The sequence below is a fragment of the Pelecanus crispus genome, chromosome 7 (assembly GCF_030463565.1).
Source record: "Pelecanus crispus isolate bPelCri1 chromosome 7, bPelCri1.pri, whole genome shotgun sequence".
Classification (NCBI taxonomy): domain Eukaryota; kingdom Metazoa; phylum Chordata; class Aves; order Pelecaniformes; family Pelecanidae; genus Pelecanus; species Pelecanus crispus.
The window spans coordinates 8,227,065-8,253,554 of NC_134649.1; the positions used below are offsets into that span (position 1 = coordinate 8,227,065).

A 26,490-nucleotide genomic window follows, 5' to 3' on the forward strand; every position below is an offset into this window, starting at 1 on the left:
GATGCTCCGGTAGCTCTACCCCAGCGCTGGAGAAGATTCTCTGGAATGAACCCTGCCCACCTAAGGCACAGTGCAACTTGCAGCATCCTAAGCTAAAAGTAGTATGTGGAGAAGGTCTCTAAGTTAACTGAAACTAAGGTTTCTTCCTTTGTATGTTATCACACTTATAAAGCTTCTTCTTTTTAAGTTTTTGGTTATTTGACACATAAGCATGTTCGTTCCTTCTTTGGCATTCTTCTTCTGAGGGAAGTGCCCTCCTCAGGTGATGGGTATCCGGTGTCCCATCAAAGTTTGTGGCCCTAAAATGACTCTGAACTTCAATCCTGCACCCTTCTGCATCGGTTTGGTTGTTGAAGGCACAGCAGGAGGGAAATGTGTTTGTGATGATGTGGGGAACTTTTGAGTTTTTCTGTTTGTGTCTTGTGTAGAATTAGAACTGGAAGGATAACTTAAATGAAGGTGATGTGTTTTCACCTTAGGCACATACATGTTTGTGGGAATTTTGCTTCCATTTTAGTTAAGAGATGGTTTTTATGCAAAGCCATTGCTGTTATTTTTAAAGCATAATTAAAGTTTGCTGTTACCAGCACTGTTAATTCTGCTGGTGAAGGGCATCCCAGTGCCAAGGGCTGGAAAATGTTCTTGGGGCACACGTTCCTTTCCCCAGTTGGGACATTGCTGGGGGAAAAGTGCACTCTAGGAATTCAGCGTTGCTGTTACACCACAAAGTGCTAATTTATTCAGTCATTTAAAATGTCCTGTGGTTGTAGGAGCCTCTTCTGGTGTAATCCTTTAGTGTAGTTCTCTATAGCACTGCTCACTTGTTGCTGTGAGCGAGGTCACTTTGGACCTCGTTGAAAAAATGTTGTCCTGATATGGTGTCACCAATTCCGTAAAGGTAAAAGGCTCAGTGTAGCACATTCACAATGTTAGAAGGTAAATCCCTATAGAAATCATTGCAGAAATGCAAGTGTTGTCACCTTGTTCCTTTCGGCATACCTGGGAGAATGGTCTTTGTGTTCCTCATCCACATGGTAAAACCTTCCCTTAAAGCTAAAGCTAAGAAAATACACAGATCACAAAAATTTAAATTTAAAAAAAAAAATCTGGAATTTGCAAGCAAACTGATATGTATGCTCTTAATATTGTCTGGCAAGATGATTGTCAAAGCAGTGATGTTGGTTTTAGTGCAAGTTTTATGTATATGGAGGTTTTTTACATCAACGGGCGTTGAAGACAGTGGAAATTCCTTTCCTTGGTGCTCCATGCCTCATGCTCCTTTTGAAAGCAGATTGGAGGATCTTGAAAGGTGGCTTTTGTGGAGGGGGTGAATCCACTGTTGCTTTAGTTTCTGGTTCAGGAATTAGAGGTGACTAGATAATTCCATCGTAAACAGAATTGTAAAGTTAAAAGTTGCTCAGAATAAACATTGAATTCCAGTTCTGTGTACAAATTCCTTCAGTGAAAATTATCCTACAGGAAATCTTCAGGAACAGGTAGTTCCTGGAGAATAATTAAGATTTGCATTAAAAATAATAATTAAAAAATCGTTGTATCATTCCTGATTATTAAAGAAATTAGTTACAATTGAATTTAAAGTATTGCTCGTTTCCTGCTATTTTTGTTCTTCAGTGGGTATTTCACGTCTTTCCTGGTGTCAGTTATTGCTCAGTATGATGTACAGGTACTTAATGATACACCAAGCAAGCTAGAATTACTCTACTAAGTATTTTCCTATGTGCAATGATATCTGGTTTTAGCGGCAAGGCAGAACTTAGTCTAGAAGCTGGGGGGCAGGGAAGGAGAGAAATGGAAACTTGAAAATTTAGGACAAAGTTAAAACAATACGGAGGGAAGATGAATCTCTAGAGATTTGCTAGGAAATGAAAGTTAAAATCGTCTGGTTCCTTCTGCTCTAGAGATGTTGATTTATATCGCTACCAATGAGGTTGACAAGTACAAACTTTTGAAATAGCGGAAGATTTCCTGAGAGGTCAGTGTGTTTTCTTTATTGTGAAATGGAAGGCAAGAAAAGTTAAAATAAAAGCTGAGGGAGAGAAAAGGACTTTTCCATGGTGGAAAGGTAGGAGATGCATGGGAGCCAGGCAGCGACCGGCTCCCGAGGCGAGTGTTTCTAGCAAGCCTTCTGCTGCGCCTCTCTGCCGGAATTAGACATTTCTGAAATGTCTTCTGAGAAGGAGGCCCCCATGCCTGGTTTTGTGGGCAGGCACTGACAGGACCGCGGGCTCTGGAGGGGGTTAGTAACTCCTCGGCCAAGGCTGCCGTGCAGGGGGAGAGGAAGGAAGAGCCTGGGAATAGGTGCTGGGCTCACTCATCCTTCCCGTGTGATGGAGGGCATGCCAGCCTCCTTGGCCTCGCAGCTTGTCCAGCACTGTCCTTTTCTTATCCAAAGAGGTTTCTGCATTAAGTCGCATCAAGTTTCAAAGTCAATGTCTGCAGGAAGGTGTCTCTGAGAGTCAGGAAATGCATGCATGTGTGCCCAGAAAGAGCAATGAAACCGTCTGTTGCTTGCAGCTCCAGCTGGTGTCCTAAAGCCCTCTTTGGACATTTAGTCTGCTAGTGTTTCACAGGCAAACAGCAGATCCTTTGGGATTCAGTTTTTCGTGCCTGGGGATGTGCTTCCATGATTCATTCTGTGTCTGAGCTGCAGATAAACACATTCAGGCTTCTGCATGGAAAAATAGCTGGTTCTCTCCTGGCGTTTTTTCAAAAGCTGCATATTGAAACTCTGTTCCCAGAGGCTGTTTCATATTCCTTTCTGCCATCTGAACACTGCTGCATCCTCTGCTCCCACTGCAGAGACTTGGGATGCCCAGAATTGATGGGCTATAATCAGTGTGGGCAAGGCAGAAAGTGCATGGGGGTTTTATCATCTTGGACCTATCACCTGTGGACCTGTTGTTGGGCTTCTCTTAGCAAAACAGAGACTAAGGGAAGAAGGGAGTAATAGTTTTGTTCCGTGTAATGCCTGCATGTCTGCAAAATCCCAAGACAACCTCATTTTGAATCTCTTCACACGGGTGCATTCCCCAACTCCTGATGTTCAGGTGCTTTTATAATGGTATTTTCTCTACAGCCCTTACTGTCTGTACCTGCAGTCGCTAGTCCTGAGTAAATACAGCCGAATTCAGTTGTTGAGGAGGGATCCCCGTACTCAGTGTTGGGCTGTGGATAGTGGTGGTTGTGTTTTGAGTATCTGTGGACCACCCAGTTCCCTGAGAGCACGCAGTAAACCTCCCTCAAATCCTGTCTGGGCTCGTTTTGGCGTGGGGAATACTTGTATATAGTAGTAGTTTCCTTTGTTTGTATTTTGATGATGACGATGATGATTATTCCTGAATTAGGGCTACTGAGATAAATACTTAGTTCCTAATGCTTTATTTTGTACAAAATCAGGTATATCTGAAACAGCACCTTAAACCTCAGTGTTACTCTCACATTACTTTTTTTAATAGAAGAAAACAGACGTTTTCAATACTTGGCAAAGTCACAGGGCAGAGGAGAGAGCTGGCTGGGTAATGGGAAAAATACTCAAATCTTTTTTGAAAACATGCCAATGTCTATAATGCATTTTCAGTGAATGACTCAATTGGTTCTACTAAAGGAAAAAGTATAATGTTAATTCAGCCTAATATAGTTTATTACCAATCAGCTGATAGGCTTGAACCTTCTCATATTTTGCTTTCTTACTGCTAATTATTGAACAGGTTGTTTAATTATCAATTTCCTATATATATCAGGAGTGTAAATCAGGAGTAGTTCCCTTAAATTTGATGGAGATACATTGGTTTAAGAGTAGGGAGGATCAGCTCAATACGATGAGGAAGGACTTAGGTACAAGCCGGTCAGAAGGAGGCAGAATTTGATTTTATAACTGAAATGGGTTGTTCCTACATTTGTGTGGACTTGAGTACATTTGCATTTGTCTTCCTATATGTGTTCAGGCTCCACCTCTAGATTTGCCTTTAATAAAATGTAAGACAGCGTGCTGCAAAGTGGGTTCTGCTTTGCCTGGAGACAAAAGAATATTAACGTGATATTTATTGACTTCACGGCTCTTCTAAGACTAAAAAGTATGCATAAATTCTGCAGTTAAGTTTAATTGCTAAGGTTACATACCCCTCAGTCTCGCTGAGAACAGGGGGTGTCTTTCTTCCATTGAAAGAATCCGGACGGTGGCCCGCTGTCCGTGCAGCAGTTAAAACTCAACGTCCTTAAGTCACTTTGGAAAACAAGAAGTCATTGTTTCGAGTGCTTGCTTGTAAAAGCCTTTCTCAGACTTCAGACTGCCTCTCTTTCCCTCTCCATCTCTCATTTAATATATGTGTACTAGTCTCATTTAATACATGTATGTAATATATGTAAAAGGGAAAAGACGGGCATAGAGGTGTGTGCGTATATGCGCTGAGCAGAGGTGCAGGGAAGGATGCGGTCTGAGATGTACGTACATATAGGGGTCTAATGGGATCTTAGGTGAAGGTGTATATAATGCATACGTATGAGCAGAGGCAGCGAGCAACGAATTGTAAGTGTACATCAGCGCATGCATATCTAAGAAAAAACGCCTGTAAAATTGCATGGAGGTGGGGAGGGACGTCCAGGTGGGACATGCACTGAGGGCACCCTGAGACATGACTCTGGTAGAGCACGAGGTCTCCTTCACCTCTCCTGGCAGGCTCTTGCTCATTTTTCCCCTCTCAGATCTTCTCTGCTCCTTCCCTGTCTCCCCCAGCAAGAGCTGCTGGCTGGGGAAGGTCACGGCATCCTTGCTGCTGGAGGATTTTAAGGGCATGTCAGATTAAGACCTCTCAGATTATAGTTGAGCCCGGCTTGGAGCAGCAGAAGGGGACTAGCTGACCTGTTAAAGGCCCTTCCAACCCCATTTTGTCATCACAGAAGTATGGAGGAGGACAAAACCTAAGGAAGAAAAATGTGCTGTAGAAAGTAGCTGGCAGGTCAGGGGGAGTGGAGCGTTGACTCTGCGGCGTAGCGAGCAGGGGGTGAGCGGAGCTGCTGGCAGGAGCCCCTCCGGTGAAGGGCAGGGGGATGCAGCCAGGCCGGTGAGGAGCACCAGCCAGCAACTGCAAATAACAAGTTCCATGATCTCAGCGAGAAAGGAAGAAGGATGGAGTCATTACTCAAAGCAACAAGTCAGGTCAAGGGTAGGAGAGTCTTGGGTTTTCTTCATTACAAAAAAGAAAAAGGAATAAAAAGGAAAAAACAGGGCATTTCGTAACATGGGAGAAAGGAGAGCATCAAGCGGATGAGAATCCAGCAAGGGACTGCAAAAATGGAGCAGGATTATGGAGGAAATTTGAAGACAGGTCAGAGGCAAAAAGTAAATAGTAACAATTCTCTATTTGACACAGAGAGAGAAAAGGAAATTATTTCAGGAGAGGAAAGGAAAACCAGAGAGAGGGTAGGAGAAATAGTTGGCATATAAAGTCAGATAGTCATCCGTTTTAGTAGCTTTCTTTTAGCTACAACATAACATGGGAGATCCTGTGCGTTGAGGCAGGTCAGGAGGGGAAACGACGTCTGGATTTTGTGACGTGGGACATGGGATTGTCCAGGCGAGATTTGCTTGCATTTGACAAATAGAAGCGTTTGGCTCAGAGAAACAGCAGAGCTCCTGAAGGAGAGAGAGCAAAGGGGCTTCCAGAGTTTACCAGCTGTAGACAAAAGTGATGGGAAGCCTGTGTTGGATGAGCCAAGGCTTGTGGGCAGTCCAGCAGACTTCAGAGTCAAAATGTTGGACAGCACAACCCAAGTGAGGAAGAGTAAAGCAGAGGCAGACGAGGGAGAAGACTGGGAGCAGCTCAGTCATCCTCGCTGCAAGACTGGAAGTTGTGGGTGAGGGACAGGGTGAGGTGATAAGGGCTGATGTTGAAATAAACCATGTGATGTGTCTTGCTGTTAAAATGGGCGTTTCTAACATCATCATCGTTTCAATTAATGCAGACACAAAGTGCTTCTGGTTCTCACCATGACCTGGGCACTTCCCTAACCCTCATTTCCACATTATCTCAGCGCCCTACTATCTTTAAGGTAATTATCTCTATAGCAGTATGGGTGGTAAGGAGTTGCTATTCTGTAGATAGTGAACTGAGGCATAAAGCAGAGGAGTATCTTGCCTGCGGTCCTGCTACAAATGGAAGTGAGAATCGAAGCCAGGTTTCTTCAGTCCTCAACTAGTAGCTTAAATGCTGGCTCATCCTCCCTCTGAACTCCTGCCTTGAGCGGGAGCCACCTTGAAATCATACTTTCCATGGAGAAATAAAGGTTTTTGGCATATTTTAATGGTTTGTTTAGTGATGCTTAAAAAAAAAAAAATTGTAAGTTCCTTTTGAGGTTTTTATTACTGGGACAAGATTAAGTCATAACTATGTATCTGCTGGTAATGCAGAGTGGCATTTCAGAAGAGGCTAACGAGGACGTTAGCGACATTGACCTTTCTTTGATTTGCTTTGGTCTGTTTTTCAGATAAACCGCGAAAGCTGGTGTTCGCTGGAGCCATGTCCCAATTCTTCCCTGCTGGAACGCAAGCGGACGCGGGAGTCTCCAGGTGAGCAGCATGCCAGTGGCAGCTCCAGACAAGCAGCCCTGTGGTTCTCCTCACCTTTTCTTTCCTTCTTTTTCTTCTTATTTTTGACACCCTAGCCTCGATAGGTAAAATTCATAAACTGAAGAAAATGTGTAGTAAATCTGCCATGAGTCATTGTTAGCACATGGTTGTAGCGCTTGACTTGCAGTGAGCTGTGTGGTGTGTCACCTTCTTAAGTAATTATGCATTTAAAGTACTTCAGTATTTTGGTTTTTCTTTTTTTTTTTTTTTTTTTTTAATTAAATTAACTTGAAAAGGATCATGGGGGACAGAGACGTGGTTTCTAGCTAAAAGGATAATACAATAAAAGTAGAAAAAAGTCAGAAATTTAAACTCCTGAATCCATATTTAGATCCATATCAGTGGCTTGACTTCTTTTTTTCCCCCTGAAAGTTGCCATGATTTCCAGGCTTCAGGAAGCAGGAAGGTTCAGAGCCATCGTTCCCACACCCTGCCCACCAGCCATGCCGAGCTCCCAGCCCTGCGTGCTGGCTGGTGCTTTCTGGCTTTTCCACTGGGACAGAAAGACTTGTCTGGGCACGTTTCAAAGAGGTGTTGGTGTCCAATGTAAGAAAAAAAGCATTTCTTTTAATTGAATTCTGCAAGTTCAAAACAAACAGAGTCATTTATCAGGGCCCTGAATAGTGACTTTGCTTGGACTGCTCATAGAGAGGACACTTCGTGCCTTGCCTTGCTCATTACGAGCTGGGGTCTCACCTGGTTCTCCTTCCATTTATCTGAGAGACTTGAAATAAAAACAGGGATTGAATCACTGACTGTCAATGTGAAATTCAAACCCGGTCTTTTCAGAGTGTAGGCTAAGAAGGGATAATTCGGGTAACTGACCCGAGAGGTTTATCCTAGGTAGAAGTTCTAGCTCCCACCAAAGTTAACTAAGTGCTTTTTAATTTGAAAAAAAAAAATAGCCCCGTGTTTAGAATAGTCATGAGCAGTGAATAGCTGTTTCAAGAGTGTTTTACAGGAGAACCTGTGGTATCACCGTGCTGCTTCTTTCCTAATTGTGTCCCCGAATCCCTTGCCTCTTGCTGTGATATTTTTACGCTTCAGGCAAGAGTTACTGCGCTCCACTTGGCTGCAAAATGACCTGTGCTCATTTGACTTGCCAAATCTATAATCATGTATTACGTGGGTCGATATGAGTTAGATACTTATTAATTATCTAATGTAATATCATACTATAGAAATATAATATTAATTATCTAATCAGGTAGCTGTATATACAAATATATATTAATAATTATAGTAATACGTGTCTGTAACACAAGCACAAAGAGGCAGGGTTTTAAGTTAATGTGCTCTCTGGTTGGACTGAAGCAGCAGGAAGATCTGAGGCTCTGCAGGTTCTGGCCTTTCTAGAACTAACGTCGTTACTGCACGCACATCCCTCCGGCTGCACTGCGGTGCTGCGCAGTGGAGAAAGGGCAAGAAAAATCTGGCAACACCTAACAGCAATAAACCCACTAGCTGTCATAATGTGGCTAACTTAAAAATACACCACTTGATAGGGAGTTATCTCTTTTTCACCTGCTGAGTAATCCTGCTGAAATGGCTTGTAAGGACAGAGTCCTCAAATCTTAGAAGGTAACTCCGGAAACGGTAGCTTCTCGTTTTCTGTCAGTTGTTTTGAAATGAAATGCCTGGAGCAGTGTGGCAGATACGTAGCTATCAGCATGGAATTGGGAGTGCTCAGCCCTGTCTTGGAAAACAAGGCTTTGGAAAATGGACGTGAAAGAGTTGCTTGGAAATTTTCTTCCTAGGGCTTTTTACTACGTAATTTTTTTTGCCTCTATATTACGTGCAGAAGTGTGTTACCATCATCGTTGTATTTGCACCTGCACAGAGAGGAGCAGATGAGCACAGTAGTGCTGTCAGTCCAGCGTTTGCAGCAAGCAGGGGGTGGATGTGTGACAGGAGCACAGTCCCTGTGTCACGGCCGAGCTGTCACCAGCGCTCACCAGGTCACGGGTGTGGGAGACGGAGCTCAGCGTTGTGCAACGCCTGTGCAGTTTAAATCAAGGAAAAGAAACCCAGTGAGCTAACTGAGAAAAGGACAGGGGGAAGACCTCCCCCAGACAAACGAAAATAAAGGAGAAGGGAGGGAAGAGAGGGCTTGGGGGGTGCGTGGGTCCCCATCGCTCTGCTCCTCATCATCCCTCCCTGCCGCTTCATCTCCTCTGTCCCTCGGAGGCTCCTGCAGAGCCTTTTCGCTGCCTCGTGTGATTTGTTGTCGGGGCGAGGTGTCCGTCCCTTCGCGCATCTGGACCGTCCCCGCTGATTTTCCACTGGAACGTGGCTCAAGCCCCTTTGTTTTTCAGTCTGGGCTGCGGACACGCTCTGCCGGCTGCCAGCTGGATGGCCGGCACCCTGGCCCGCTCCCTTACAGCCTCTCCGTCTCTTCTTTGCTTTTCACTTCTTCCCCCCGCCCCGCTGCTTCTCTTCCCCCTCCCTTCTCCCCCTGGGTGATGGAAAAGCAGTTCAGATTTTCCAGGTTTACCGAAAGGGGAACAGGACCAGGGAGCAGCCGCACCGCCTCCAATAAGTGCTTTTCCAATTCTCCGTGGTGTGGAAACTCCTCTGCAGACTAATGGGGTTTCCGACTGGTTTCAGCTCCCCCATGCCCGTAACGGGGCAGCCCCACTACCGTCAATAAATGAACATTATTTCCTCCGACAGTGGCTCGCTCCCGTCGGCTGGGCTGTGGCTGGGGTGTTTGATAGCTGCTGTCAGGCACGGGTTAAGAATGGGGAAGGGGAAAAGGTGGTTTCAAGCTACCCAAACCTGTCGTTGTTGCATTGATGTGTGAGATTGACGTAGCCAAGGATGGACTTAGTCGGGTGTAATTTAAGCGTGAACCAATACTTTATTGCCCTGGCTCCTCTCCAGGGAGCTAAGCGTGTTTTGGGTCTGTTTAGTGAGAGCAGGTTGCAGGATAACACCTTTCTTTTTTTAAAAAACACTAATAATCAGAAAAGATTTTGAGCTGGGAGAAAAGAATGTTCAGTTATTGCCAACATTGTCATGAATAGTTTTGCCTGAAGGCTGAACGAATGAAATGATATACAGGCATTATGGATGCAAATACATGTCTGTTAAGGTTTTTGGGAAGGAAGGGCTTTCTCAGTGGCTGTAGTCTGTGTTTGTGATGCTCATCACCCTGATAAAAACAGCTGGAAGCATTTGAGAAAAAAGAGACGCAATATGCTTATCTATTCAATGTCAGGAGTTATGAAAGCTTTAGAATTTAAAAAGACACTTAATTTTTGAATCTTAAAAAAGTAAAGCTTGCCACAGAAGTCATACTAGTATTTTTTCAGTGAGAAGTATAAAAGAAGGAATGAAATAATCTTCCCCTCTCTAAATGGGCATTTAGACAGAATTGATTGGTGTTAATTGAGAAAGAAAGCAAATATTGTCAAGTTGTATTTCTACATCTATAGAATATGAATCTAATTTTGCAGTTGCTGCAATCAATGGGAAACATCCTGTTGCGCTCAGTGTGGGGCACCTGATACATAGCATATTTATCAGCACCTCAAGCTACAAGCATATACAGCTGTCTAATGCAGAATTTCTCTTTGCACCATGTACTTCAATGCTACATTAAAAAGGAGTTTTAAGCTCTTGAATAAATTCTTTGAAAATTCGCAGGCATGGTTTTGGGAGGTGAACACAATTTATGAATCTGTGTTTACTGTTGTTTTTAAATCCTTGAATTTACTGAGTGTATGTGACTTGGTTGTATGGATGCTACAGAAAGCATGGGATCGTAACTCTTTCTGCTTTGCTCCCACAGAATGTGAGAGTTTCTTGGAGGATGGGCTGAGTAGCGTCTGTGCCTCATCACAGGGTGTCCTTAAAAGAGAGTCCGGGAGCGAGTCTGACCTCTTCCCTTTGCCTGGTGATGGGATGGAAGACCTTGTCTTTGGAAAGGTAGGAAAGCCTGGTTGGGATATGGTTAAAAAAGCTCCAAGGCCTGATTCGATAAACCCGTACTGCAAATGCAGATCATCTTGGTTTCACTGGTGAGTTAGAAACCTGGAAGCAATTATCCTGGAACAGAATAGATAGGAAGGATCTGGTCCTCTCTTCGGATGCAGCAACATGAGGGATATATTTACTTGCAGCAGAATTCCAAAAACCATGCAGCCCCCCCATGTTAAAAAGATGAAAGTAATTTCGACTGTCCAAAAGTAAATCAGGCACTAGAGGAACAGTTGAAAAGGTAGATTTTCTTGCAAGGTCATCAGGGATTGCACAGATGATGTGAAAGCCATCTTTAACTCATGTAACAAAGAGCTTTTCTCCAGCAAATGATGACCTCTGTGCTGACACCTTCACAATCGTGTACTGTAACTCTCAGAGGAACCAACATTTCTCTGTAAATTCAGTGTGACTCCCTGGATAGGAAAAAACCACTCACTCTAAATACTTAAGGCCAATTCCAATGAATAGTTTTGTTGCCTAGGCGACATACCTCTAATGCCTTCTTGCGTGCAAGTAGAAGGAAAATGTTTTCAGGTTTGCTTAAAATCAACAACAGAAGTCGTAACTAACCTTAGTCATCCCTGTGCCCTTTGTGTTGCTCACGGCAGAGAAGGGGAAGGAGGGCTGGGTGAGACCTGAGGTACAGAGTAGCCTCCTGCACAGAGGATGCCTCGCTTCAGCGTCAGTCTTCTGCCGTCTGCATCCGAGCAGCCTGGATTTATTCGGAGAGTGATTAGGTTTTGCTTTTTAAGAATTGTCTTGCTGGTAATTGGTGTTCTTATTGCCATAAGTAGAGGATGAAGCAGCACCCGGAAAGAATAGAGCGATGCAAAATCAAAGAGGATGCGAACCTTCCTTAGAGCAGCCATCACGTTGGTCTCAGCTCCATGAAATCACCTGTTTAGGTTCAGCTTCAGCTTAACCTGCTTCAGCAGGCACAGTTCCTGCTCTGAAAAACGGAACTTTCGGAATAGGTTTCACACTTGCTTTCAGAGAAATATGTTTAATGAAACAAAATTCTGTTTGCTTTAAATCAAATCAGATGACAGTGAATATTTTCCAGTGGGACGGGAAACACCACAGCCCGGGCTAAGTGATCTCATGTGCTATAATTGAACAGTAAAGTCATCCTTAATGCATGTGGTAGGGCACAGAGCTCACCAGCCTCACGCTTTCCCATCTTACTCTCAAAGTGATGTGGAACCCTGGGCTGTGAGAATATAAGGCTGTTTGGCAGAGCAGAAGACTGTCTTCAATTTTCTCATGTAGAGTGGCACGAATTATGACAGCCGACTGCCATTTGAGGCTGATTTAATGCTTGTATGGGGATATGTGGGAGAAGAGTGCTGTGGGAACACAGTAAATTTTATGTTGTACAGAATTTTAGCTTTTTCCCTTTCTTATGTGGAAAGTTTCCTTCTCCAAATAAGAGAAAGAAAAATTAAAACTTAAAAAGAATAGGTAGAGCAATGTAGTAGGGATGCTGCAGGGAAAAGGAGGAGGTAGTGGGGAAAGCAGATCCTCAATCGCCAGTGCAGAGCGGGCAGGAGGAGGAAATGATTGTCTTTATAGAAAGGGAATTTCTTAATTTGGCACCTTTTGAATTGTTCTCATTATGCGGTGAATTGCAGACTTTGTCTACAAATGGGTTCAAAAGGTTCCTGAGTTAAATTTAGGAAGTTACTCAAAGCTCATCTCAACCTCAGTCACATTTTTTGTCTCTGCTTTGCTGACTAACACGATTCGTTGTCTCCCTTCTCAGAATTCATCTGACTACCTTTTCATAGAATCATAGAATTGTTTAGGTTGGAAAAGACCTTTAAGATCATCCAGTCCAACCGTTAACCTAACACTACCAAGTCTACCACTAAACCAGTTAAGGGGAGAGTAATAATTAATTTCATGTTTCCTGGCTCAGTGACTGGATTATTTTTAATGAAAGTAAAACTAGGAATCATTAAGGTTGGAAAGGATCTCTAAGATCATCAGTCCAGCCGTCAACCCACCACCACCATGCCCACTAAACCATATCCCCAAGTGCCACATCTGCCCATTTTTTGAACACCTCCAGGGATGGTGACTCCTCCACCTCTCTGGGCAGCCTGTTCCAATGCCTGACCACTCTTTCCGTGAAGAAATTTTGCATAATATCTAATCTAAACCTCCCCTGACTCAACTTGAGTCCATTTCCTCTCGTCCTACAGTTAAAGGTATTTCTAGCAGGACCAGAGACACTTGTTTAGTGTTGTGCACTCGTTCCTTAATTCAGTCTTTGTTTTTTTTAGACCACTGATCCCAGCTGGTAGAAATGCAAATTATAAATATTTTTAATAACCACTAAAGTAAGTGCTGGGTGTAATCTTCCTTCTGAAAAATTATAAGATGCATGTCTTGGTTGTAGTTAGTTATAAGCCTATTAAATAGTACAATTTCCATATCAAACTGGGAAGAGGGAGAACATGTTTAGGAACAAAAAGAGGATCTCAAACCTTTCAGTGTCATGATGATTGTTGTTATTACTCGTCCTGTTCTTGTTTCCCTTTTTTGTGGAGCAAGAGTTGAACTTCCATCTGTTAGAGTTGGTTTTTATTTTATAAATCCCTCCTCCTCTGTTAACTGCTTAATACATTAAAAGAAATTTAGAAAGAGCAAGCCATTGTCTGTCCAGGGTCTTTGAGCTGCTTCCATAGACATTACTTGAAGTGCATAGATTTTAAGCCCTGGTTCTATCCCAGGACCATGAAGAAATGGGGTCTGTGGGGTCACAAAATCTGCAGGTACCTTAAACTGTCCCTGGTGTTCGGCGCATGCTCTCATTGCCATCTCCTGTGCTTGTCTCTTTTTCTTTTTTTTTTTTTTTTTTTTTTTTTGTTTGCTCTGAAGGACACGTGCTGAGCTGCGTAGCATGAGCTGCTGGGTTCAGAGAGCTTTAGCGCTAAAACCTGGCTTGTTTTTTCAGACTTTAGAGGCTGTCACTGAAATCCAGAAATCGCTTCCAATGTGAGGTCTAAGGCTTCAGCAGAATGTTTTATTTTTTTGCATCAGCGCTTCATTCCCGTGTCCTCGTCATCCTGCTTTTCCTTCTCCATCTCAGCCAGCCATCTGGGCAGGCTTTGCAACACTCTCCTTCTTGAGTGATTAATGCTGCATAAGGTCATTTCTCACAATCATCTGGCAACGTCCTGGGGCGTAGCCCATACGCTTTGCTCATCTTAACTTTTAACCTGCCACTGAAATTCAGCGTTACTGGGAAGTTTTTTAATGTGCCTCTTGGGAAATGATTCAGACAAAAGGCCCTTGGGAAGTCGGGAACCCACAGATCGTTGTCAAAGGAAGGGGTTGCAACTCAACCCCTTGGATTTTGTTTAATTTCTGCCTTTGTTTTCATTTGCTCAAGGAAATACACAAATACATAAATATTTTGCATTTATTTTTTCAGAATTATTGCTTCTCTTAAAAAAAAAAAACCAACACAAAAAACCCCAACAACCGTGCAAAAACACCCAAACCCAAAAGAATAAAAATTTAAAGAGAGAAGCTTTCACCAAGGGAAGACTCCTCCACTCTAAAGCATAAAAATTTTAATAAATAATTAATAATAGTCCACTATTGAGGTTAATTTTAGGGGGACTGGATCCATAGACAAATCCAAGTAAAAAATGACTCTTCTAGATTATATATGAATCCAACCAAAGATGTTGACTCCTTTAGTGTAGTGGTATGCCAAATAAACTTCAGAATGCCAGGGTTTAATTCTTTTAATCTTCCTTTTTTTTTTTTTTAAATACTGCAACAACTTTAATGTCTTTATCACATGGAAGATCAGGGGACAGAGTAAGTTTGTGTCTCAGCACTTTGCATGTTGTCATCACAAAAATGATTGAAAGAACATTTTAATTCCGCTTATCAAGACCTCCTACAGATGGAGGGATTTAGTTCAAGACGTTATCTTATACCCCCACCATCCTAGTGATTTCTCTTATCCCTATTCATGAAGAAGTACATACAGAAAACTCGCTTTTTATGCCTTATCTCACCTTTTCTTGCTAGCTTCTCACCAAGTACTGTTTCTGAGAGCAAAGACGACGTCCATTAGCGTGTGTCTGTAAAGGCTCTTTTCAGCCACGAGTTTTATGGTCACAGTTAAGGGTTGAATTCACTGAGGTGCAATGCAGCAAGCCTAACTTGAAGAAAATTAATATTTCTTTAATGTTTCATTTTTCCTCTAGGAAAAGAACACATTAGAGAACCATTTCTATTCTGCAAACAGGGTATTCTCTTACTCGAATAGGATTACAGAGCAACGCATATTTACTGGCACTTGGCCAGATAGCTAATTTTTTGCAGAGGTGGCTGCAATATAGATGTTTCTTAGATGTGTCAGCCATAACTTCGCATTTTGCAGACAGAGTCCTGGTCTTTCATATTAACTGCTTTTCAAAAAAAAAAAAAAATCTTCATTTAAATGAAGACAGAATATTTTCAGAGGAATAAGCGTGGGCCACAAGTTCAAGGGAAGTGTTTATCATGTTCTATAGTCGGTCTGATGCTCAAGGTGAAAGTTAAAACGGACCAAATACATTTCACATTTTTCAACTGCACTTTACGATAGAAACCCTGAATATTCCCTGCTAGGGAAGCGGTTTTTGTTCTGCATTTTGAAGTGGAACAATATTCTCATCTGGGAAAAATTCCTCTTTTTACTCTAATTCCGCCCTGTATAATTTGATGTTCTGCATTATTGTTGCTAGATTTGCATCCAAATTTAATGTTTCCAAACTGTCCCATCCTTCCACTGTACATGGTGGGTAGTCCTCCCTCCGCCTGCTGTGCTGCCCTAATGTCTAAGAGTATTTTCCTGCGTCTCAGAAAAGCGAAGCGGACTGTTTCCTCTACTGAAGGAGTCTTGTCCACATAATGACTGCTTAATTTGTCTGAATTTAAGCAATTCAGTAAGCTCTCATCATGACTCACACAAATATCAGATTATATTGAATAACCCCAAACGTCATCAAAAAGTTTACAGGACATCCATTCCAGTTCTCTCTTCTTTTTATCCTATACTTCTTATTTAAATATGTGTCAAACCCAATACTTTACATTACAGTATAAGTTTACTGTTAAAGCATTTACACAAATTCACCATTAGTATTTGACATTCCTTACCATGAAATGAATGCTTTTGGAGGGATGTATTTTTAGCGTTTTTTTAACATTTTGTGTTTAAAAGGTATATTGTACTTTGGTGTTGTGCTGTGGATGCTGTCTTTTTTTCTTCTCTTTTTTCTTTGATGGATGGGAGAGGGGAAATACTGTGACAGCATTTATTTAAACCACCTTAGGAACATTATTGTGTACCTGTTAAACTGAAATAAGAATAAAAAATAGCCAAACTTGAAACAGGGCTTCCCTCTAAGTAGTGAAATATTTGAGTGAATACTTTTTGAACACCTCAGTTTCTTTTTACTCAGTTTAACGAGAAGCCTTTAGCTTATAATACGTGCCCATCAAAAAAAAAAAAAAAAAAGCACAGAAAAGCCAAAGTGTCTGGAGCATTTAACACTGCTGGGCTTGAACAAAGTCAGGGTGGTGGGACCCAAGGCGAGGGCTGGCGTGGGGCAGCGCTGCCCCCGTTCCCCCGGCCCGCGTGGGTTTCGATGCCCGCCTGTCCCTTCTGGGAACAGGATTTTGTAGCCCGTTGTCTTCTGCCAAATGAGACCTGGCAGCCTGCAGCTCCTTGAGCGCTCAGCTTCTGCTGAGACCCACCGAGCCTGCTATTTGAAGACAATTAACTGCTGTGGCTTTGCTGAATAGTCTATTATATATGATCTGACAGATCGTTCTGCCTACTGTTATTTTAAATGATACAGTGCAGGGCTCTGCAGGAGAATAAATTGAAACTTCCCACGTCAGTCCCTCGGGGCAAACACCATTTCAGGCTGAAGGTGATGTCAGAGAGATGCTTGTGTTTTTTTTGTGCTAGCCACGGGGAACACAGAATACGCTCAGGCTCTTCTCGGGCTGTATGGTCAGCATGTGGCCTTTGGCCAAAGAGAACCAGCTTGGCTTTCACTTACTGCTTTTGGAGCAAACTAAACCAAAAAATTGCAGTATGACTCGAGACCTGTAATACAGGGCAGCTGATCCTGTGGAACGATATTTTTCAATTACAGTTGGATTTGAAAAATGCTGCAAACCCTGGCATTAACTTCCTGCTTAATGGAAAGTAGTGGGGGACGGGGATTTGAGCTTTTATTTTTTCTGTCTGTTTTCTGCTACTGTATAATTGTCCCTTTTGTGCCGCGTGATGCAGTGGAACAGTATGTTGCCCTTGGGCTCTCGTGGCTGAGAGCTACAGACCCATCCCAGGTCCCACAGGAGAGGCTGGGGTTTGTCGTCAGGAGTCAGGATGATCCAGTTCTCCATTGATCGCTCTCTGTCATTAAACCTTTGGCACTTCTGTGGCATCTTGACCGATAACAGGGTCAGCCAGAAATGGTGAGAGGAGCGGGATTTGGTGTGCAGGATGAAATGTGGAATTGAAGAGAGGGAAGCAGGCAGAGGACCCGAGCTGGGAGCCCAGGGTTATGGCAGCCGGGGACTTGGGTGGAGGAGATTGCGCTCTAGAGCTTTTCAACCTCTTTGGAAACCAGAGCAAAAAGTCTCACTTCTGTGATGGTTAATTTGCCTTGTGCTGTCAACTAGGAAATCTCTCAGCTTGTGTGAAACGTAAAATATTTGCCTTTATTTAAAATGTTAAATGTATTCATTTCATTGGAAGTGTTCAAGGTCAGGTTGGACAGGGCTTTGAGCAACCTGATCTAGTAAAACAGTGTCCCTGCCCATGGCAGGGGAGCTGGACTAGATGATCTTTAAAAGTCCCTTCCAACCCAAACCAGTCTATAATTCTACTTTAATATATTTTTAATTTTTCTTATCCACAGCAGCCTGAAGAGGAGCAGTCTGCATGCGATGTCACCAGCTCCAGTTCCTCTGCAGATGACACCATGTCCCTGGAGAGGAACTCATCCCTGGGCAGCGACACGTCCCTTCCCTTCCCGCCGACGGCGAACTTCCTCCAGCCCAAGGACAGGCTGGACAGCCTGGATGGCAGCTGCACCAACATGGTGGCTGCAGAGGGAGGAGAGAAGGAAGAGGAGCTGGACAGTATCACGGATGTGCCCACTCATTCCTCTGTCTTACGAAACTCCATGCGTCCACTGTCACCTTTCCGTCGACACAGTTGGGGGCCGGGCAAGAATGCCACCAACGAAGCAGAAATAAATCAGAGGAGGTGAGTGAAGAGCTGTTTTGATTTACTTTGCACCCACTCATGCATATTTATCTAAGCTTTGGGCTGACATGATAAAACAGAGAACTGAGGATGTCACTTCTGATTATTTCTTTTTCACTCAATGGGGTCAAAACAATCTCCTAACGAACGTATGTTTATTTGTTTTTTTTAAATTAATTTTCAGGATTGAAGTACTTAATACCTACCAGAGTGAATGGAAATACCTTGGGACAGGTCTTCCATTTGAACTTTCTCACCACACCTTTCTATGTGAACGGCTTTGTTAAAGGAATTGTTGGAGTGTTAAATCTCTCACAAAACAAACATGACCATTATTGCTCTGATTGTATTAAGAGAGAGCACAGGCACTAGAGTTTTAGAAAAAGGTGTGGAGGCTCCTCATTTGGCATAGTGGTGAGATGGGTAGTCCCTGTTTCACGGAGTTGGTTCCACCTCAGTCTCTCGTGGACAGTAAGTCCCATCTAACTCACCACCGATGTCCCCGGTGGTGCCCCAGAAGATTCAAAAGGGAAGTTTTCCCTTTTGTTTTTTCAGAAGATACAAGAGGGAGAGGTGTAACAGCCATGAGAGTGTGTAAATGCTGGTGCCAAGTGACTGGGGGAAGAAAAGGTGCTCAGCCCCCCCGTCTGAGTGGGGAAAAAGGTGAAGTAATGAAGATGAACACCAATAAAATAGTTGGTGTAATGCTCCCCGCCGTGCTCTGCACCACTCAGCATCTGGGCTGCTGGATGCTTGGGGTGAAACCCTGTGTGTTCTGAAAGCAGCAGGGGTTTGGCCAGTGTTTTTAACGCGTTTAATGCTTCCGGAGCAGATGTGGCCAATTGTTTCAGCAGGTCCGGGGTGCCGTGTCCTCCTGTCCCTCTGCTGTAGGCTTGTGGCTTACGGAGGCTGCAAGCCCAGGCGTGCAGTGCTGCTCTCCAGCCTGCCTGCTGCCGTCTTCACGGCCACAGGTCTGCTTTTAAGATAAACGGAGCCGTTGCGCTTGGTGATGCCGTCAAATGAAAACTGGCCACACGCAACGGGTTTCTGGTAAATTGTTACGGACCTGTTTGGATAATCCAGTGAGAGGCAGCAGCCTCCCATCAGAAGCTTATGCATCCTTTACACATTAGGAGCTGTGAGTATCACTAAAGGAATATCATAGACCCTTCAGATTTTAAAGCCAATGTTGAAAAACATTCAGGACCCTCTAAGTAACATAGGGTCAAAGATTTATGTTTATTATTATTGTTGTTGTTGTTGTTTACCACTGCCACCTTTTTTTTTCTTTATTCCTCGTCCCCAGGTAATATTTAAATGAAGTTAATACCTATCTTTTTAAAGCTACAAAAGAGCCAGCATAAGGTATACATGCAGGTTTATGACAGAATGAGTCCATAAGCTCATAAACTCATTTTGAGCGATTTATTTTTAAGTGTAGGACCTGTTATGTAAGGATTTCTGAGGGTAATAAACTGCATAGCTGGCAATTACTGCTAACACTTAACAGATGGGGTTAAATTCTCCTCTGTCAGACTTTGGAGGCTGTTCCTGATATGGGAAAATACATTCATTGTAAATGTAAGAAAATTTGAGTTAAAGGAACAGTAATTATTCTCATATGTTCTTAGATACAGCTGCTGCTACATAAGGCTAGCTGTCACATAGATTAATTAAAAAAGAAAAGCTGGGTGGGTCTCCGCTAATGATTTTGTTCCTGTTTGTTTTTATGTTTCTGTTATAAAGGAATTTGGATTATTTGGGGTTTATTTTTTCTTTGTTCTTTTCATACGTGGCTGTTGTGATGTTGAGATTCTGGTTGCTTAGTGAGCAACAACAAATACTGAGGAAGTGAAGCCGAAACAAGTGACTTTCATACAAATCAGTTAAATTCTGGGTGTTCGCTTATTCATTTATTTCACATGCAGCAGATAGTTTTCCATTTAAAGGGGAAAAGCCCTTATTGTAACGTGACTTTTGCAACCCTTTGAAGTGAAGTAACAGGGAGCACAAGCCTTAGCTAAGGTTTGTCCTGCTGCCAGGCAGGACCTGTGCTGCTCCCACCGCCTGCCACCCCTTGCCCCATCCCACCCCATCCCTCTCCTCCTCTGGGCACGCTCACTAAATGGGCAGAAAACGAACCAAGTAAAGTGTAATTGCCACCCAAACAAACCCAAGGATTAGAACTGCGCAGCCGGGAAGAGGAGTGGGGTGGCAGGCTGCATGCTCAGCCGAGCTGGAAGAGGTGCCTCCTGTCCCAGCAAAGGGCTCGCAGCCTGGTCCAGCCCCCGTCCACACCAAAACTGTCTTTCCCCCGATGGCAAAGGTAGCTAAGTCAAGCTTAAATAGAGCTGCTGATAGAGGACCCAAAAAGCCTACTGAAAAAAAAATCAGTCTTTTGTAGGGTTTGGTCTTTTCCAGTGTTACATGTTTTCTGTTTGTAAGAGGGACGAGCACAAAAGTTTGTTCACAGAAAAGATGAGAAAAAATGTAATCATCTTAAACAAAATGTGAAAATGTGCTCAGTTCCCATCCGCTTCCGCTCTCTCCTCAAATTCATTTCACAGATAATCCTCATGTCTATATTTTGCTATTAAAAATACAAAGAAAACTAACAAGGCTGCCACAAAAGGATGTTCGTCCTTCAGTTAATTCCTGGCATTCATAGCGGATTTGAAATGCCTGTCTTTCAACAATGATGCAGTGTTTTTAACGTTCGGTTTCGAGGAAAGAAACGCCGTCATTTTTCACTGATGGATTAAGCACTGCAAAACTGAAGCTGGTGTTAATCATGGTTGCTAACAGCTTCTGTCAAATAGTTTGTCCTTACCGAAATTTTAAACTGACCTGGCTTTGGCAGCAGCTAAGTTGCAATGCGGTCAGTACCTGTGAAACCTTCTTTCTGTATTAAAAAAAAAAAAAAAACCAAACCAACCAAAACCCAGATTTATTTGTAAAAGAGAGAGGAGGAAAAGAGAGACTCATTACTTCCTTCCTTTAGTATTTAATTTTGTGTTTTCTCTGTATGCCCATTCCTTCTGTTGTTCATTTGTTGGGGATATTCCTTCAGCTGCCATTTGTTCATCTTTTTCCATTCAAGCTGCTGACCACTCTCCATGATTCATTTTCAGTTCAGTGCGAGTTCTGGGGGATGGTGTAAAGAAGCCTCCCATTCATAGGAGAAGGTACAAAGCCAACTAACGTGATTAACCATTTTGCGTTTGAATGCCTACTAACTCCATACTGTCATGTTAGTAAACCTGTAGTACCTCTCGAAGCATTGGCATTAGAGCTATGCATCCCACTTGGCTGCTTTCCCTCTCCAGTCTGACCCAGGGCACTTTTTCTGACCTGCAGAGCACATGCTCAAGCCATTTTCTCCGGGATGATATGTTGATAACTTGGAGAAATCGCAGATATCATTTTGTTGGCCTTTGCCATGTGTAAGGTTTGGAGTTGTTTTAAAATAATTGTTTACCTGTGAGCATGTGCGTAATTTGGTTTTAAAGCGCATCAGAGACTCGCTGCCAAGACTTGCAGGGGGGGAACCTGGGGAGGGGATGCGTCAGAAATGATCTCAGAGTTGGAGAATACTGTGCAGATCTGCAGCTGGTTGAATTAAATGCCTTTAATTTTGCTCTTTTGAAGTTTTTTAAAACCATTGTCCTAAAAAGTAGAAAATAAGTATTTTTTTCTTTACTTCCATGTGTGTTTTTTTTGTTCTGTATTGCAAACTTTCAGTTCCTTATCTGTCATGCAGCTAATGCATTTTCACTCACGTAACCTTTGCGCTGTCTGTTAACATATAAAATAGGACACTCAGTTTTTGACACAGCAGACATGTGGACTGTCCACACGTGTACATTTTTAGGCTGAAAAAAAGAAGAGAAGTTTAACCTCTCCCCTTCAGCGGTACAACGTCTTTTCATCTCCCACAGCCTGCTACCTCTCCTCCTGTGGCAGGTTAAGTCAGGATTTTGTTTCCCTTGAAATGGATGGGGTTACATGTGTGTGTGTAAGCAAACTACTGTATTTCCACGTATGGAAAAAATGTTACCACGATGTTATTACCACCATGCCATCAGCATAAATGAAGCCATATGAGCAGTGCTGTGCAGTTCAGGAGAGGGCTCTTAAAAAATAATTTTTTTTAAAGGCACAAGAAAGAACATGCTTTTTTATTTCTATGAAGCCACTTTATTTGCATCACTCTGCTCTGGAGGAAGAAGTGCAGTGCTCATCTTCTCAGCTCATGCAAATGAACATCTTTGTACCAGTTGTCTGTTAAGGCTTCTCTGTAGGAGCTGTGTTAGCATTTAGAGTCATAATATCCTGAAACACTGACCTTACACGTAGGCTGAAGAAAATGTCTCAAGCAGGCAACCTGAAATACCTAGTCATATCTGAAATGTATCGTAATTCTTTCATAAGCAGTCTCGCTTTTATTTCCCCCCTGGCATCCCACCCATTTTGGTATCATCCTCTCTAACCCCAGTTGCAGGGCAGCAGCCTGAAATGAATTCTACCAGTTTATGTTCTCCCACAAGGCTGATGTATATAATAGCTCATCACCCCTCCCCAAGTCGTCTTCCATAAAGGGGTTTGGCATGCTCTGCATTGATCTTGTTTGGTTTTTATGGTGATGCCAGCAGATTGTGGGTGGCTCCCCAGCGGGATTGTAATTCTGTCAGACTGCTTTCCACAGCCCTTGCCAAAAGGTCTTTTTCCTTCTCTGAGACCTTCCACCACTTCCAGGCTTCTTCCTCCATATATGCATTGCTCCTCTCCTTCCCTCCGTCCACTCTTCTGCTTCCCTTCCCTGCAGGAAGCATTTGGGATTATCACTATAACATGCTAATGGTCAGGAGCAGAGGTATCTTAAAGTGCACTATCTAGTGCAAATGTTGCATCGTCTCTTTCAGGAGGACAATCCTCTCTCTTTCAATTGAAAAGTGACCACACAAGAATTACTGACTTTTACAAACGAGTCGACATAAGCATAGCTCCAAGGGTCCACCAAGCCCAGTAGTCCTGGGGCCACAGGCAGATGGCGGGGGGAAGCGAGGAGAGGGGAAGCGTGTGGGATACCTTCCTTGGGATACTTTCTCAGCCTCCGTCTAGTTTCCGCTGGGCAGGTTTTACTGAACTCTGCTGGGAGGCTGAACCCAAGCCTGAGAGTGCAGACTGAGATGTATGATGGAGATGGGTTTACTGTGGCCAGGACTTGGTTCTTGTATGATCTCAAGCAAGTATTTAGTCCCCCCCATCCCTCACTAATACATCTGCCACCATGGTTTAATTGGATGGTGATGGTGAAGTACTTGGAAATATTGGCATGTTACGGGAAGGTATGTCTTCATGAAGAGTGCTTATGGTGCTGTGCTGAGAGCGACTGGTGAAGCACACCTGGAGTTTGGGGTGCAAAGCACAGGTACTTCAGGTGTGTCCTCGCCCAGTTAACATCCTCAATAAAACAGGGAGCAATTATCTGAACTCCACCATTGAACACCAACCGTCAAACCCTTCCTGAATGTTTCCAGTGTCGTACTGCGTGCGGAAACTATACGAGGACTTGGCATGAGATGATGCAGTCAGTGGCTTTAAACCTTTGTCTTTACCCTCTGAGGCTTCTGGCACTCACAAATCCTGGCCCAGGGATGCTTAGACTTGTTCTGCCCTTTTCGTAGGCTCCTGGCATGGAGCAAAGCATGCTCTGGCCATGTCCTCTCCTTGTGTGGATTGTAGGCCAGGGGCTGGGAGCAGGACTTGTGCAGAGCTGCTCTGGCAGATGTGTGCTGATGCAAAATTCCCCTCAGACGACGTATGTTTCCTGGACAGCTTTTCCAAGATTTAGGGATCCTTTGTATGTCATAGCTGACAAGAAGATTGATTTCTCTGTGTCTGCAAAACCTGCAATTGGGCCATGAGCTGGCAAAGGAAAAATAACAAAAGCAGTACTTAAAATAACAACCAAAATATTTGCATTCTGTATTTGCATTTCTTATGTCTTTCATGATGCAACTTGGGACTCTTTTGGGGTATGGGAGCTGAAAGGTTTTCTAGTCAAAGTACTCTCTGAAGGACTCTTGATTTAATCCCAAATTAATAGTAAGACAAGCCCGTTTTTTTCTTCCAGCCTCTTTCACTGATTTGCTGTGCAGCATTTAAGAATGTAGCGCTGTCCTTATTTTTCCCAAGTGCAGCCTGACATTATTAATACTTGTATGGTGGCGACTTAAATATCTGCAAGGGATTATTTTTCTGATTTGGGGATGAGAGGTACCAGAAGAACACTAATCATTACTAACAAAATGGCTGTGTGTGATTACTTATGTAAAATTGGCTTTGGTGTGTTTCAGCCCATTTTTCCCCAAAAACTTCTCTCCCTGCAAGGAGTAGTTTCTCCAGTACATTATATACTCACCGATGGGATCAGTTTGGGGGAAGCATGGGCTGTCCTGCTACCCGTTCGGCGGTAACCGCGGTCACTTGGGGCACTCTGGTGTGTTCTGGCAGCCAGAAATATATAGTAGCTACTGCGTTATTTCTGAGTTTGTTGGGGTTTTTTTTAAGATATGCAAGAGTGAGAGTCTTTTAACATTCCCTGTTCCGTAACAATCCAATAATCACAGCCCTTTTCCTTTCTTTGCCTCTTTTAATGTTCCCAGTTTGAGCTGGTGTCCCTCTGGCGTACAGTTCATTGCCATGGGTCCTGACTTTACTTGTAGAAGGTATGGTATAAATAAATGTGCAGCAGCAGCGAAGGAGCACTGCAAACACCCTGTCGTCAGCTTTTCATGCATTGCCTTTGCTGCTGCTGCTCTGGCTGAAGTGCGCACGCGTTTTGTTTGCTTCGGCTGCTTCTTCAGCAATTTGTCTTGGGAATGGGTCTTCTGAACTGGGGTGCAGGTGAAGGTGGTGGCTGCTTTTCATTGGCCTTGAGTGTTAAAGAAGCTGCACTGTTGGCTTGAGCTGCTCTGTTCTGTGATGATTTTAAGGCGTGTGTTTTCTGCAGCGATGATCACAACAATAATTGTGACAGCCAAAGAATCAAAACGAGAGTTAACATGATTCAGCACTGCTTTGTTCTGGACGGATCTCATGAAGGATTTAGGTTCATACAGACTTGCTCTTTGTAAATTGAAAGATCTAGTTTCTTCTTCAAAGAGGCTAATCATGTAAAACTTTATGTGAAAAACCAATCTGATAGATTTCCCAGATATTTAAAGCTTGTATCTTCTGTAGAAAGTCCCAGAGTTGGGATTGATGCTTGCAGGTAAGATCTTTACATGATGTTGCCTGGAAGCTGGTCTCCCAGGTTTTATAGCTCCTGAGTTCTTCTGGCAGTTCTTGTTGGTTGTGGGTAGAGCTAATAAACTCTTTTTCTGAAGACTAGATACTGAGAAAGAAGTCAATAAGTCCTTCCCATTACAGGTTTAATTACATTTGATCTATATACCCCAACCAACAATTACAGACCAATATTACCAACTGATGACTATTTTTATTTCTCCAATATTGGCATTTTTGAGCTGTTTGTGTCACGACAAACTACACAATTTTTTATGCACTATATGGCACCATTGTTATCATCTTGGGATGCAAGAAAAAAAACGTTTCCTCTGCCCTAAATAATTGGTAGAAATGGGACTGATTTCTCTTTGCAGGTGTTTTAGAATAAACTTTATAATGTCTGCTATTGATACACATTGTTGAGCCAAAATCTTCCTAAAGCAGATTAAATTGTAAATGCCTCAATCAGTCTTCTTTCTCACTAACTAACATGAAAAAAGTCTTACAAAATTAAGTAAATCTTACTTGAGGTTTATTGCAATTTTTGCTTCGAAGATGCATATTTATCAGCCACTTAACGCTTCTGAAGGAATGCAGAACATTAATCACTGCTGTGCAAGTCGACCTGAATTTAAAGGTCCTCTAGTTGTTTAAATAATCTGTACAATCTGCAGTGTGTTTTCCTTTCATTTGCTTATATGTTAGCTTGTTGGCCACTTAGATGTCATGATTAACCTGCAGTTGGGATATATATCCAGCATAGGCCTTGCTTCAAGCTAGCAGAACTTTGTGTGCATACAATCAAACATTAGCCACAGAGTTGTGCTAGTGTACCGGGAGGTGAATCTGTAAAGCTTGCACATTAACCCAAACTGGCATTGCAGTGGATTTGTCGATGCTTGGGCATGAGGAGCAGGAAGGTCGGAGGCAGAATATCAGGGCCAAGATACATCAGGTGGAAATAGTCACATGTGAAAGAGGGGCTGTTTTGTATAGGTGAGAAGAGAGTGTATTAGCCTTTTTCTGTAGAGGTCACTTGCCTATCAGCAGCTGTCTCTACAGAGGTTGACCAAGCCTTTTGTTACTACCAATTCTGCAAGCAAAAGCTTGGTATTTTGTTTAGGTTTGAGTGATTATGTCTGGCTCCATTGGACAGACCTAGCTTCATCAGCAAATGATAAAATAGGATTGGTTGGCTGATGGAAACAATATTTATTGAATTTAAAAAAAACAAACCACAAAACACAGAAAAGGAAAAAAAGAAACGAGCTTT

At 43.0% G+C, this 26,490-nt stretch overlaps 1 protein-coding gene across 1 annotated transcript in view; it reads left to right on the forward strand.

The window, feature by feature from the left end:
* The window catches only part of AKAP13 (A-kinase anchoring protein 13), a 137,406-nt gene that overhangs the window by 69,850 nt on the left and 41,066 nt on the right, over window positions 1-26,490 (forward strand). Inside the window, exons 8-12 of the mRNA XM_075714142.1 lie at window positions 6,505-6,586; window positions 10,440-10,576; window positions 17,575-17,924; window positions 21,056-21,109; window positions 24,593-24,655. Coding sequence (XP_075570257.1) covers window positions 6,505-6,586; window positions 10,440-10,576; window positions 17,575-17,924; window positions 21,056-21,109; window positions 24,593-24,655 — 686 coding nt within the window. The remainder of the gene's footprint in view (window positions 1-6,504; window positions 6,587-10,439; window positions 10,577-17,574; window positions 17,925-21,055; window positions 21,110-24,592; window positions 24,656-26,490) is intronic.